Source organism: Pseudonaja textilis, chromosome 8 (assembly GCF_049901715.1).
Source record: "Pseudonaja textilis isolate UNSWEBS1 chromosome 8, rPseTex1.2, whole genome shotgun sequence".
NCBI classification, from domain to species: Eukaryota; Metazoa; Chordata; class Lepidosauria; order Squamata; family Elapidae; genus Pseudonaja; species Pseudonaja textilis.
This window is the reverse complement of record NC_141997.1, coordinates 19302784-19318919: the sequence shown is the minus strand read 5'-3', so window position 1 is coordinate 19318919 and position 16136 is coordinate 19302784. Positions and strand designations below refer to the sequence as shown.

General features: G+C 33.1%; 1 protein-coding gene across 8 annotated transcripts in view; it reads right to left on the bottom strand.

Annotated features, from left to right (window-relative positions):
• Positions 1-16136, bottom strand: part of UBE3A (ubiquitin protein ligase E3A) — a 52802-nt gene that overhangs the window by 21735 nt on the left and 14931 nt on the right. For 2 of the 8 annotated variants that reach the window (XM_026707575.2, XM_087938446.1), the window contains 3 exons: positions 10317-10480; positions 8107-8222; positions 5542-5586 (listed from right to left, as the gene is read on the bottom strand). In XM_026707575.2, coding sequence (XP_026563360.1) covers positions 5542-5586; positions 8107-8126 — 65 coding nt within the window. In that variant the 5' untranslated portion in view covers positions 8127-8222; positions 10317-10480. Of the gene's footprint in view, positions 1-5541; positions 5587-6588; positions 6642-7587; positions 7706-8106; positions 8223-10316; positions 10481-16136 lie in introns of all 8 variants that reach the window. The other 6 variants (XM_087938447.1, XM_087938449.1, XM_087938448.1 and 3 more) reach the window with 6 other exon arrangements.

Sequence of the window (16136 nt, the reverse complement as noted above, 5' to 3'; positions counted from 1 at the left end):
CATGGTAACAATAAAGATAAAATCACCATCAGTCAATTGCAGAAGCATCTTTACTTGGAAGAGTTTCTATCTTGTGATAATACCTTTAACACCATCAGACAACATCTGCCTATCCCAGTTGCTTGGGAATGATAAAAATGCCAAATCCAGACTAAACATCGATACTGCCCAACAATAATCAAAGAAATTACAATAAAATAAATAAAAGTTAAAAGTGGCAACTGCAATAAAGCATGGAATTTGATTTTCTAAATTGGTTTCTGAAGAAAAAATATCAGATGAAGATAATTTTTGATTATCTTAATTTTTAATACAGGCTTATGTACAGTTGTTCAGTAGCTGTTCAAAGTTATGGTTACTTGAAAAAAAAGGAAGTATGACAATTTCTCAAAGTTCTGGCCATCATAGCATCCCTGTGTCACGTGATCACCATTTGTGAATTTTCCTGCTGGCTTCACACAAGGAAAGTCATTTAGGAAGCCAGTAGGGAAGATTTGCAAATTGCTCTGGTAAATTATTCTCATTTTTTTTTTGTAAATTTTATTTGAGTTTTCACAAAGGAATACAAATAAAACATCTTTTTTGAAAGTAGCGTAATCCCGGGTTACATTTCTTCGTACAGACACAAATTCAATTTCATGCTCATTTTTATGTTCTATTTCATATCTTATTACTATTTTACATTTTCTACATAGCTTCTCTTCTCTTTTAATTTTCTCAATTTTATTTAATTATCTCATCTCAATTCAAGTCATTATATTTATACTTTTTGTCTGTCCTGTTTCAATTTCATATTAACTTTTCTCATTAAACAAAGTTTCTCCTGTAATTGCTGATTGGAGTATGACACCTTTATATCTTTTAATTTTATCCATTTAACTCTTATTTAAGCTTCAATATATACCTTAAAGTTATAACATTCAATATAATACATAACTTTTATTTGGATTCTGCTTGGTACATTCTTAAAATACAGACTATATTCTTAAAAAAAAGAAAAAAAGATTATAAATATATGTAGTTAAAACAACACATTCCATTCCAATTCAATTCTATCATTAATGTTAATATTAATTAAATCTTAACTTCTTTAACATTACTTTTCAATTAAATATCATACTTCTATGGGAACAGTTATAAGCTTTCCATAATTAATTTCCCCCCTTCACTTATACTATAAAACATTAACTAATTAAAATGTTTCCGTCCCTTCCTAATTCAATTCTCTCATTTATTTTATTTCATTTGTTTTGTTAACAAACATTTCACTAGGATACAATAACTATTTTATCCCTCATTTTAATCATACATTGTTTTCAATTTTCTAAAAATTATTTCTATTACTAATATAACAATACAATCTTATGTACCTTTATAGAATCCCTTTTTCAGTTAAATTTTCACCCATTATCTCTAAATAGGCCCTGTTTCTCTATATCTTGTGTCTGTCCTTTGTAACTTCTTTTCCTTTCCTTCTTCCCTCTCTTCTTCTCTCTCCCCTTTTTACCCCCTTGTCTCTCTACCTCTATTTCTCAAACCGGAATTATTCCCATTTTTTCTGATGTCCATAGAAACCCATATTTGCAGTCTCCACTGGCTCTCCTTGGACATGATAACCCAATGACTACTTCTGCTTAAAGTTAGATTAAAAACCACTTAGCATTACTGCATCTATTCTCTGGAATAAATGCATACAAGTAGGCCTGTGTTAATGATGGTAACTGGAATCAGAATTTCTATCATTAAGTGATGCAATGATGTCATGTGATCACACTGCTTAACGATTGCTGTTATTAATCTAAGTAAGGTAGGAGATTGTATCCTCTTCAATATCCCCCACACCCATCTGTCTTCCCCCACTTCTCCCCTTTTGTCTGCTCTGCCCTCTGCCATCTACTGCCGTTGGCTCTTTTGGCCTTGCCATCCTAATGGACTTTCACCATTTTCTTCCTCCCGCTGCTGCCAAGGCATGCCTCGTCTGGCCCTGCCACCCTTGTCCAAATAGCATGCAACTTTCTTGCAAGTCTTTGGAAGGTTTTGAAGCCTTGCAAGAATGCCGGATGTCTTGGGCAATGCTGCATACAGCTCTGGGAAGAAGGTTTGGCAGTCAGCAGGATCTTGTGAAGGGCCAGGCTAGGTGTGCCTGATCAGCAGCAGGAAGAAGAAAATAAAGGTCAGTGGGGAATGAGCAGAATGAGTGGGGCCCAAAGCAGCAAGGCCAGAGGAGTACAGAGAGACAGAGGCAGTGAGGTGTAAGGCAGCCAAAAGAGCAGAGATGAGGGGAGATAGGTGGGTGAGAGGAACTGAAGTACCTCTTTGGTCATAAGTACAGTTTGGTGCCCAAATTTTGACCACGTGATTGAGGAGGCACTGCAACAGCCAGAAATGGGTATAACTACCATTTATTTAGCTGCACTGTAACTCTGAATAGCTGAACAAATGATCATTAAGCAAGGATACTTGTAATTGTTTTGAACATCTGTATACCCAAGACAGTGGTTTATTAGAGCTACGGAACAAGACTACTAAATCCAATCCCTCCAAATTGGATGCAAATTATATTCTATGGTTTTGAAACATGTGACTTTTGATGTTCTAACAGTCATGCTCATTAGAAATTAGTTTACTTTTATTCTATGGAGAAAATATATTTCCCTGGCATTTCATTTTTTGTATCTAAAGTGTGACACATATTAAAATTAAAACATGCTATTGTTTCTGTGTAACAATGAAACTGATTTTATTTGATAGCTATTTAGAATACAAATAGATTATAACTGAATCTCAGTTAATAAACAATTTATTAAGCTAATGAAATAGGAGATAGTCCATTCTTTTGTACTAACAGAAAACTGTTTTTGGCATGAGGCAGCAAAAGCATTTATTCATTGACATATTATTATTTATGCTTCTTAAAGAAGAACATTTAAAGTTAAATCTCTGAACAAGAAAATTAAAGTGCTGGCAATACTTTAGGCATGCTCTTGAGGGATACGGATCTTTAATTTCTGCTAATTATAACTCAAGAAGCTCAATGGCTCTGAAATAGAATTTTTATTGCCTTTTATCATGCAACAATATTTAGAAAAGGAAGAGAATTTCAGTAAGTTTTAGACAATTAAGCCATGTAGTTCTTTACTGCATGCACTCTAGCAAATATAAAGTTATTAGATCAACTGTTTTTAAGAAATACATTCTAAATTATGTAGTTACACATTTTTAACAGCAGATGATGACAAAGATGCTTTTCTACAACAACTGATGTTCTGTCTCAGGAACTGGGTTTGTAATTATTTTATAAAATTTAGGTAGAGTGTATTGATGATAAACAAAGCAAGCTTGGTTTATCTTTTTCAAAGATGGTCCCATGTTTTACCTTCAATGAGGGTACTATAGCTTACCAAGAATAACAAGAATCCAACCATACAGTGCAATTATATATTTTTTTCTAATTAATTGTGAATGCTACAATTTTAATAGCAACCTTACTTGTTGAATTACAAGTAAGTGTTTTTCTGAAAAATCTGTATAAACTGGATTTATTAAGCCATTAAGCTTCTGATAATATTAATTCATAAATAAGCTACTTTAAACTCCAAATAATGAAAATCTAGCAGCCATTATTTTATTGGATATTGAGAAGCTTTTGATGGAAGACAAAAATATCAATTATATTATTATTCAAAATATACCATTTACATAATTTGAATTAAAGAGGCACTGGCATTTAATGGACCCTTTGTTCTGACCCAAACCTTGTTCCAAGGAAACAAACAAGAAACGGAGGTAACAGAAAAACCTTTTAATGATTCTTTATAAATTCCGTTCCTCCATGGTTAAAAGACTGTTTCAAATTATCTTTGATAAGAACAAACCTTGCCAAGGTGGTGCAAGGCTGCCAAGAACACTAGATAAAAGTTACTAAGAAATATTTCAAACACAAAGAGTCTCCAAACACCAACTAAGATATTCCGAAAGTCCACAAGGCTTGAGTGCAAAAACTTATTTGCTTCCTGCAAAGAACTCCAGTTTCTCAGCTGGCTTTTATCTCTTGAGGGAGGGGCCATTACCTTGCAGCCTTACTCCCAAGTCGCCCGTGCTGCTGCAGCTGCTCTTTCCTTCGAGCAGCCCTGCATGCACGCACACTGGGCACAGACTCCTTGGGAACCTCTTCATCACTGCTGCCAGCCTCCACAATCTCCAAAGGCAGAATTCCACTCCCTGATGGTCCTGGCCTCATCCCTGCATCACAAGCAGGGCCCTCATCTGAGTCCTTGCTCTCCAAGACCTTAGCTGTCCGCACCTGCTGCCAGCGAACCACAACACCCTTTCTCCCATAACAATCAGTTAAATCAAGATTGAATTGTACACCTTAAATTTAACTTTATACTTTTAGACTAAGTATATAGTTGCTAAATATGCAGCAATGGATGTCTGAAATATGATCTATTTAAATTACTCTATTTTGGATAAAAAATAATTCAGTCATTTTAAAAACTGTTTTCTTTATGATGTGGTTTGCCATCTTTTCTTCTTTTCATTTTAAGGGCACGTTGTTAATAATTTTATGTATGAAGTTACTAAAATGCCCCGCAAGCTTCAAAAGTTTGGAAATATCAAGTTGTGGTTAAAAAACCAGGACATGGCTCAATTGTAGTTGCACATAATGAATAGTAGGAAACTATGTCTGTTTAGAAATAGTTTGCTTTACTTTTCAAGACTGAAAATTAACAGTACTAAAACTACCATAGGCATTTCATCTGAAGCTACCCATGTTGTATTCTGAAGATTGCAGGTGCTATAGAATGCAGTGGTTAGGCTTCCAAGTGGATGCCTGACTATTAATATCTTATTCCACTTATGAAGTAACTATTAACCCTAACCCTATTAACTACTGCTACATGTATATCATTTTGAAACAATTTGATGTAGGAAACTCTATACAAATATTTCACATATGTACAAATTGTAAGACTGTGATCTGCACCTCTTTAGGACTCTTATAAACCCTAATGAATTGTATACTTTAATTTTAGTTAATAGGTTCAATGGGACATTGAATATTACTCAAACACTAAACTGTGATGTTATATTTGAAAGTGTAACTTTCTGAAAGCTGGATTTTATAGCATATTAGGATCCTTAGTATCTTTATTATCCATAATAATCCTAATTATTATGGTCATTATTTCTGTCATTCTGGGAGAATCAAGCTTTCCAATTAGAAGAACAGGCTGAATTTATACCCACTTCTCCATTTCCCACATCTTGTCCAGCATAATGGGGACTCTCTGGAATAAATTTTGGAGCACAAACAGGGAAGACAGTGGGAGAAAATTCAAGGACAGTTCTGTTGCATATGCAGCACCCCATTAAAGAAAGTTGAATACAGTTCTATAGGGTTTCAATGTTGAATAATTTCTCTGAAATACAATTTAAAGGTAGCTATTACAAAACTGCCATTATACAACCCTGATGTTGCATCTGGCTTTAACACACCATATATCAAATGCATTCTTTAATAATGCTATTTATACTTACATTCGGCTAGTTTCAAAGTTTTCAGAGTGAGGTTCTCCTGGTGATCTGAAATGTTTAAATAAAAACTTAAGCAACTTTGTATCTAGGTAAGAAGAATGTGATATGGCTCTATATTATGTGATGTTAATGCTTTATACTAACACCTAGTTTTCATAGGAAAGATGTTTACAAATAAGGATGCCTACAGCCAGGAGAAGCATAAATACAAGCTCTGGTCATGTTGCTTACAATTAACCACTTTAAATATTGTTTTATAAGGCAAATAAAACTTGTAAAATGAAACCTCTAAGTATGGAGATTAAATTTCAGAATATATCAATTTTCCTCTTCTCAACTGCAAAGCTTCAGATCCATGAAGGTTAGTTGATTATACAAATATTATGACATTATTTGAGGCAAAGTTCAGCTGAACTGTTTATTTGAATAGTACTACAGCTGAAGCAATGAAACTTGTTACTAAGGAATATACAAAATGTTTCCAACGTGAGACAGCTGTTTCAAGTGCAAATCAAGATAAAAACAGCCCATTTCACATGTAAGGTGTTTCACATTTAAAATATTTTGCTTATTGCTACTGTTATCTATTTGGATTCCTCTTTTTGCTTTGCCTTTAAGGTTTTAAGGGGCTAGAACTAGAAATGACATATTCTTTAGCAAGGAGAATCATATTAAATAACTTTTTAAGAAATAACAGAAAGCTCATTATGAATATACTTTTGCCTACAGTTTTATGCAATGGTAGATAGCTCCAGCTTGTCAAAATTATTGTGTATCACATGGTGAAAACTGTTAATATCTATATAATGGAAACACGGATCTATTTGAGCAACTGTAGTAAAACTTTAAAGAGTTTGTTAAATCTAACACTAAAATGAGAAAGAAAAGTCATCCAGAAGCATTCTGAACAGAATAAAACATGTTGAGATTTCTGAAATAATATGATGATGTATGTATGTGACTGGTATATTTTTGGATAAAATGAGCTCCAAACTTTGAACAATTTGATTTGATGTTTAAAATTAATTTTTAATAGTTATAAAAACTAACCTTTCATTCTCATTGATCTGGTTAGTGTCTCCTAAATAACAATTTCGGTCCAGCTGTAAACAACAAACAATGGTTTGCCATAAACCACGGCTCAATTTCAATGCTGAAGGGAAGATGAAATATATAACCCTTGAGGTCCTTCCTAGATAATTCACTAGACATTAAATGTGACTTTGGGTGATGTTTGAGTCAATGACTTAGAATACCAATATGTTATTTTATTGGACATTTCAAATTTAAAATGGGATAGATTTGGATGACCTATAAAATTAATAAATAAACCTTAATTTCCAGATTTTTAAACAGTACCAGCAGATTTTTATTTAAATATACAGTCTTCCAAACTCAAGTTTGGAATATATGTGTACTCCATGATTTATTGGCCAGATTGTTCCCTTTCTCCTGCTTTAACACTTAGTCTGATGAAGAGTACTGGCGAACACAAAAGTTTAGCAACTATTTTGTGCTATTTATGTTGGCCTAATAAGGGTATTGTTCTATGGTGCACTTTAAAAAAAAATACATGACATTTTATTTTTATATCCTAAATGCTTATTTTCACAGAGCATCAAATATTCCCTTGATTCAAAGATGTATTTATTTTTCTTGTTAGTCCGTAAATATTAACTGAGATGAAATATAATTTCCATGTTACAAGTGTTTTGATTTGTTTGTCTTTTAAATTTTTCAGAAACACAGCTGACCTGGTTTTTATCATCAAAAAGTATAAAATCATTGATTTTATAAAAACTGTTTAAATTAATGCTGTTCAGCTTCAATGCAGGAACATTAGGGCATTTGTATGAAAGCTTTGAAATCCTAAAAAAATCATTATATTAAGTAATCCAGAAAGAACTATAGAACTACAGAGTAAGCAAATGTTCAGCATAAAGCACTTGCAAACCTTTTAGTTGTTATGTATTTAATATAATTTTATCACAAATGCTTTAAATTTTTAGCCCTGAATTATACTGCAGAAAATGTGATCACAACACACACCCACTAATCTGAACACTGCAGCATGAACTAGCAATTTCAAATGGTGGCTCACTTCCAAAAACCCTCGGAGCAACTTCTCCATTCTGCAAGCCACTCCTTTTACCTCCACTGTAACTCCCTAGGAAAGAAAAAGCAAAGGTATGCAAGTTTGCTGCATTTAGCAAGATTACCAAGTTTCCTAATAAAACAAAATTTTAAAGCAAAAGATAAAATTTGTTTGTATACTATTGTTATATGAAGGATTTTTCTCTTTAAAAAAAAGTTCAAACAGATTTAGACAGTGGTGGGTTCCACCAACTATATGGTGGACCAAGGTAAGTATCTTCCAATGATAATTCTGAAATGATAATATTTTAAATATTATCACGAACATTCAACATACAAAAAGAGATTGTCATCACTAATTTACTTGCCTTGATAGTGTCCTCCTAAAATTTAATAATTAAATAGTTATGAACGCAGTTGATTTATATTTAAAATTTTTGTTTTATAGAAGTTTTGCTTTATCTTGATAGTTACCTTTTACAAGCTGTGGCCATTCGGTGACATTGGGGTGATCACAATTTTGTGTCGTTGATTAAAAAATATGTTCTTGCCAGTCCTCTTGTGCTGAGCCAAGCATAGGCTTAACAGTGCTAAATAAATAAATTATGGCAATTAGTTTATATATTCTGTATCCATTTTTGCCAATAGTTTTTAAGAGCTATTTTGACTTCTATAATCAACTCTGAAATTGTTCAAGAATATTCATATCAGGTCAGTGAAAGCCATTCCTGACAGAAGTCATTTTAAAAACATGATTAGTTCAACATTTCTTATCTGCAAAATTCTATAAAGATCTAAAGCCTGTTCCTGTTGGTACACAAATACATACAAGAGACCTAGTTGTTGATATGATCCAGTAATGCCATCTAAAGCATTTGTAAGTTGATACTATATAAAGAGGTCAAATACATGACAATCAACTTTTGCTTTCCCTGAAAGCTTTTCCTGCATAATCCCATTTGTACAGCAGTATAACTGCTGAAATCAGTTTGCTTCCAGTTTGTACCAAAGATTAAGAATGTGAATTTAATCATCAATTGATTTGTGATTTTCTGGCTAGAGATGAACATTTTCCTTGACTGTGCAATAAAGCCTAAAGAGGCTAGCCTTCAATTATCCTTCATGTTCTATAAAACAGAATAGTATTCAGAACAAAAGGGGAAGGATTAAGAGAGTCTGCCTATCAACATCTGAATAGTAAACTCAAATGACTAATTTCAATGGAAAACTCTGCAAAAAATTCTGGACACACTCTAAAACCCAGAACCTTCTTCAAGGTAATAACTGGTTTAGCTAAGATGACTGAACTGATTCCATGTGGAAATCACTGAATTCTCTTGTTCTTTCTTTATTTTTCTTTGCAAGAAATTCCTCCTTTCAGCTAGATAATGAGCTTCATTGGTTTAATAAGATTTTTTCTAATAAAATTAAAGCCTTCCTTATGAAAAAGAATAATAGTTAAAAAGCTGTCTTTTGAGTTTCAGGATAGGCACTTTCTTAAGTTTTATATGTTTTGGCTTTGGGCAGGTGGATCAAAAAACATCTTTTTATTTTGTTAGAAATGAACAATTTGGGCACTGGCAACTGGCTTGCAATTATGATTGCAGCATCCTGTGGTTTGCCATTTGCAACCTTTACTTCTGGTTTTCCACAAACGAAGTCAATCAGGAAGCTAGCAGAAAGTTGCAAATAATGACCATATGACATCACACCTAATGACCAAGTAGGATTTGCTTAATGACAGCAACCAGAACTAGTTGCAACTACTATTGAATGTCACATGACATTGTGCGTTAATGAGTGACAGTGTTATTGGCCCTAATGACATGTTACGCAAGGAATATCTGTATAGGCCAACTTAGAAATGTAACAGAGCACAAGATGGTTTTTCATGCCTACAATGGAATATTTTTTGGTCTCAAAATCACTATAGGTGAGTGAAAGATGGATGTTGATGAGTAAAATCAGAGTGGCTGAAAATATTTATTTGCAAAGGCTCTGTTTTCAATATTTATCCTAAGCTCAATAGATGAATAAATTATAAATTACACATATATTTTCAAATTTTGATCATTTGTGAATATTCCATCAACCCAACTGGTATGATTAAAGATTACAGATGATGATAGTAGTTGTAGTCAGGCCTCTAGAGGTCATCTGCCTTGGATTTAGAATCAGTTTTTCTAATAACATCAGACAGAGCTTGAAGCCCACTTATGGGAATGGCATGAATTTACTATCCTTTTTCAGATTTGTCTTTTAAAATATTGAATTGATTTACATGGCAACCCATCTCATAAATGTGAGCTGGCTAACAAGGATTAAATATTATGAGTGCATTAGCAGATAAAATGCTAGCCCACTAGTCAGAATGACATTGTCAATGGACTGCATCCCCACTGATATTAAAAGTTAAATTCAAGGAATATACAGAAAATTAGGTACATAATAAAAATCATAAGAATATGAATTCAGTGACTGCATACTTGGCAATATGTAGTTCAATGCAACTTGCTGAGTCTTCATTCAAAAGATATGCAGCATTCTTTTTACCCTACGGTAAGGTTTGAGAACCATCGTTTTATATTCTATTACTTACAAAAAATATTAAAAGAGGGCAATACAGTTTGATATGCTTTGAGTCTTCCCACATATTTGCAGTAGATATTTAGTTTCAAGCTTACTTGTCAATTGTTTCCTGCAGTTTGGCTTCACTGATATAAAACGTAAGGCTGATCTTCTACTCTGTCATGTCGCTATCAGCCAGTGATTATTCAGCAATACTCGTACCCACAGTACCCTGAGGCCTCCCATTGGCTTTCTTCTCTCCAACTGAAGACATCCATTGCTGAAACAGAACCAGATGATGTCTTATACGTTTCTATTACCTTACCTTATTGCTTTTAATATACAATTCCTAATTGTTGGTTTTAAATTGTTTTAACAATTTAAAACATTTTGTAAGTTAAATATACTATAAGCTATAAACTAGTTATAAAGTGGGATTATCAAAAAGCAGAGATAAAAAAATTGTAAAATATCGGATCTAAACCGTCCCGAAGAGACGGTGAAAGTGAAGAGCGCATCCTGTTGATCCCAGGGATACCGCAAAGTCCCTGGTAGATCCAGGAGAAGCTCTTCTTGCCAGCGGCAAAGAGGCAGCCATTAAAACTGCTGAAGTTGGGACAGCTCCGAAACGGAAGAGAGCAGAGAGACTGTGCCGGTTTGGTGAGAACTTTTTTTTTTTTTAAATTCTAAGATCTGAAAGGACACCCTAAGGAAAAGAACGAATCTGTAAAAGTTTTTGACAGAAGTGATTAAGCGGCGATTTTAAACAGGAATGTCAAAGTAATGTTTGTTTTTTCTCATTGCTGGATCTTCTAAAATCTTGTACTTTGAAACTGGACTGGGTTTTTCGTTTATATCTATTTTTTTCTTCTCCTTTTTGATTTTGTAATATTATAGGCTAGAGGCTCCCTTTAGTTATTTCATTTTTAAAAAATATCTTTTTCTTTTTTTATTAATTCTTATAATATATTGCTCGGAAAAGGAGGGGGAAAGTGAGAGCAAAGAAACTTTGTAATACTGCCAACTAGAGGCTTGAAAATATTCTATTTCCCTGTGACCAGACAAAGCTGAGAAAGAAAGAACTGAGACTCTTTTTCAAGGACATTGCTATTTGATAAGATAGAGGGAAGAGCATGGGAGAGTTTTATTGCAGGTGCTCTTCTGGGATTCTATCAACAGCTGGAGTCTGGTGTTGAAATGTAGGGGGAAAAAGGTGATAAGTTTTTGAAGAAGAGAGTTATAATAAGAGCCTTGGATAATTAAACAAAGTGCAGTGTGCCCTTTTTACTTTTCCTAAGTTGTGCTATCCCTCCTCACCAGCTTTATTGTATTTTTTTAATCTTTTTTTTTTGTAATAACTATTTGGGTTTTTGGCTTTGTTGGAGCTTGTCTTTTTTTTTGGGGGGGGGGGAGGGGGAGTCCAATCTCTATGTTTGCTTTTTATTTTAAAGGGAAAGCCTTAAAAGCCTTTTTTTCCCCTGGTATTTTTGTTTTTTCATCTACCTTTCTGGTTTATTCTTATGCATTTTTTTCTATCTGAGACCTTTCAATTGGATTAAGGTGTTGAAGAACCTGAAGAATTTTTCCTTTTCCTTTTTTTCTTTCTTAAGTCTTTTTCTTTATCTAACTATTGATTGGATTAAGGTATACAAGAAACTGAAGACATTTTGTCCTCCCTTTTTATTATTATTATTGGGCTTCTTTTTTCTACTATTTTTATTTTGAACTATAATTGGTTACTTCACAATTGGATTATGGTTTAGAAGAACCTGAAGATATTGAATTGCTTAAAATGAGTAGGAAATTTACAGCTCCTGGTTCTTCAACTTCTACATCTTCCTCTCCACCATCTGGAGGACAATGTTCAATACAGACAATTTTAAAGCAAGAAAAAGAACAAGAAAAAGTGACTCTGCAGATGATTATGCAAGGAATTCAAAATATTCAAGCAAGATCAGAGAATATTGAAAAGAGAATAGAGAACATTAAACAAAGAACAGAGAACATTGAACAAAGAACATAGAATATTGAGCAAAGAACAGAAAACATTGCACAAAGAACAGGGAAAACCGATGAAAAAGTGGAGAACATCCAACAAATGATGTTGAAGTATGATGAGAGATTCCAAAAGATTGAAGAAGATAAACAAAGAGACAAGAAGATTAGAGATATTGATAATAGATTAACGGTGGTTGAACAAGATAAAAGTGGTATGTTGAGATGGGAGATGGATAGATCAGAATTCTATCTTAGATTCCAAAATGTAGAGGAAGAAAAAGGACAAAACCTCGTTGAGATAATGATAGAAATACTGGCTGAAGCTTTGGAAATAACTCAAGAGAAGATGATGGATGGAATAGATGAGGTTTATCGAGTTTTCACAAGATATGCGATGAGAAATAGCTTACCAAGAGAAGTTCACATTAGATTTACAAAGCCATTAAAACGCAAATATTGCAAGTGGCAAAAGAGAAAACATTGAAATATAAAGAAAAGGAGATTGTGGTCATAAAACAAATACCCAGAAGAGTGAGAGAGATGAGAAGAGAATACCGATTCCTGACTAAAATGCTACTTAAAAAAGAGGTGAATTATAGATGGCTGATTCCAGAAGGTTTAATGTTCACATGGCAAGAACAGAGACATAGAATTGACTCAATTGAGAAAGCGGAATTATTTTATAAAGAATTTTTGGGAAGGAAAGTGGTGGAAGAGGCAGAAAAAGAGATCTCACTAATTGAATTCCAAGAGGACTGCCAAATTGCGACTGAAAAAGAAGGTGCAGTAGGTGGAAAGGTGGAAGCCAAAGAACAACATGAACTAAGATCTACGAGAGCTGCTAAACCTAACTATAAAATATAACCATGGAAGAGAAAAAATTGATTACAATTAATATAAATGGATTTAATTCAGCCATTGAAAGAAGGAAAACCTTTCATAAATTAGAGAAATTAAAATTTGATATAATTTGTCTACAAGAAGTACATATTAAAAAACAATATGAACAATTGTTGGAACAGCCAAAATTAGGGAAAATATTTACTTCCTTGACCCAGTGTAAGAAAAGAGGAGTGGTTTTATATATTAAAGAGACCACCTCAGCAAAATTGATCTATACCGATGATGATGGAAGAATACTAATGGTGGAAATAATGGACAATAATATGAAAACACTGATTGCAATTTATGCTCCGAATGACAAAGAAGAATTCTACAAAAAATTACATATGAAAATAATTGAATTGGACTATGCTAATATAGTTATGATGGGAGATTTTAATGGAATTGTAGACAATAAATTGGACTATACAGCACAGAAAACAATAAACCAAAACAGAAAGACTCTCCCTAAATCTTTTTTTAAAATGGTAGATGAAATAAACTTAAAAGATACATGGAGAGAAAGAAATGCTAAAACTAAACAATACACCTTCTATTCACCTTCTATATCATGGTCCAGAATAGATATGATATGGATGTCAACAGAATTAATATCTAACACTCAAGAAATAAATATTGAAACAAGTACTTGGGCAGATCACAATCCAATGACAATTAAATGGAAAGGACAAAAAAGAAGATCTAGATGGATGTTAAATAATACTATTTTAAAGGAAAAAGACTTCACACAGTGGATGGAGAAAGAATTGGCTTTTTTTTTTTAGAGAAAACAAAAAAGAAGATACATCAATTCAGAATGTATGGGATACAATGAAGGCATATGTTAGAGGCTTGATAATAGACTATACAAGGAAAAGGAATACTATGAAAAGGCTAGCCTCTAAGGGCCTAGAGGACGAGCATAGAAGACTTGAAAAAGAGCTACAGAAAATGCCACAGAAAAAGGACATCAAGCTAAAAATAGATATAATTAAACACAAAATGGGTCAAATAGAAAAAGAAGAATTAGCACAGAAAATTAGAGGTGCTAAACAGAACTACTTTGAAGACGCAAACAAACCAGGTAGATGGTTAGCATATAAATTGAGAAAGGAGAAAGAATCAAGGAAAATATTGCAATTAATAGATGACCAAGGCCAAATTTGCCATGGTAGCAAAGAGAAGAAGGAAATCATTTGAGACTTCTGTGGGAAATTATATATGCAAGAGAATATTGATGAGGAAAGAGTTAAGCAGTATTTACAGAATGCTAATTTACCTCAGATACCTAAAGACACTGAAAAAATGTTAGAAAGCAATATAACGATGATGGAGTTAACTGAAGCACTCAAGAAGCAAAATAATGGAAAGGCACCAGGCCCAGATGGACTTCCGGCAGAATTTTATAAAACATTACAAGAATCGTTGAATCTTCCATTGCTAGAAGTTATGAATGAAGTTATGTTAAAGAAGAAGATACCTAAATCATGATCAGAAGCCTATATTACGCTTATTCCAAAAGAGGAGGCCGACTCATCACAAATTAAGAACTATAGACCCATTTCTCTACTAAACGCAGATTATAAAATCTTTGCTTCAATATTGGCAGAAAGACTTAAAAAATATTTAAATAATTTTATCCATCCTAATCAAAATGGATTTCTGCCAAAGAGACAAATTAAAGACAATATGAGAGTAATCTTGGACACCTTGGAATACTATGAGGCACATCCTGAAAAACAAATGGCTCTTATATTTCTCCTGAAAATGCACAGAAGGCATTTGATAATGTGAATTGGCGTTTCATGTTATTACTGTTGGAACAGATGGGTTTTGCTAGAAAATTTATTCAAGCAATAGAAGCTATATACTATAAGCAAATGGCAAAGGTAATGATAGAGGGAGAACTGACAGACTCTATTAATATAAGAAAAGAAACAAGACAAAGGTGCCCACTATCACCTTTGTTGTTTGTATTAACTTTGGAAGTGTTAAACAGAAATATTAAAGATGAAAAGAATATAAAAGGAATGAAAATCAAAAAGGAAGAATTTAAGTTGCAAGAATTTGCGGATGATCTGGTTTTCATCTTAGAAGACCCTTTAGAAACAGCATCAAAATTGATAGAAAAGATAGAGACATATGGAAAGGTGGCTGGTTTGAAAATAAATAAAGATAAGACAAAGATTTTGACAAAGAATATGCTATTAAGACAAAAGGAAGAACTGGCAGACCTACTGAAAATTCAGGTCACGAATAAGATCAAGTACTTGGGGATATATTTGACAGCAAGATGTAGTACATTAAAAGAGAATAATTATATTAAACTTAAACAGCAGATAGCGCTAGATTTGGTGAAATGGGAAAACTTACAACTCTCACTAATAGGGAGAATTTCAATAATCAAGATGAATATATTACCCAGAATTTTATATTTGTTTCAAACAATTCCAATTAGGCTTGGAAAAGACTACTTTGAAGATTTAAATAAAATTGTGTTGAAATATATATGGCAAGGTAAGAAAGCGAGAATAAAGTTAAAACTTTTGCAAGATGCTAGAATTAGAGGAGGATTTGGTTTGCCTAATTGGGAGTTGTACTACCAAATCTGATGTGGGTTAAGGAATGGATAACACTAGGAAATACTAGATTGTTGACATTAGAAGAACATGATTTGTTGTTGGGGTGGCATGCTTTTTTATGGTATAAAGGAACTAAAACACAGGGGTATTTTAGAAGACATTATATATGGGAGTCTCTGTGGTTAAACTGGGAGAAGATTAAAAGACAATGTTATTTGAAAATTCCAGTCTGATTATCGACTATTGAAGCATTTTTGTATCCTATAATATACAAAAAGGAACAAACAGTTAGATATGGTGAAATATTGAATGAAAAGGGTGAACTTAAATCTATGCAAAAACTAGAGGAACAAGGTATAAAGATGAATTGGTTTTCATATGCGCAAATACATTCAAGGTATGATAAAGATTCTAAAACAGAAGGTTTCTATGATAAATTGACTGACTTAGATAAGATTTTGACAGGTACTGATG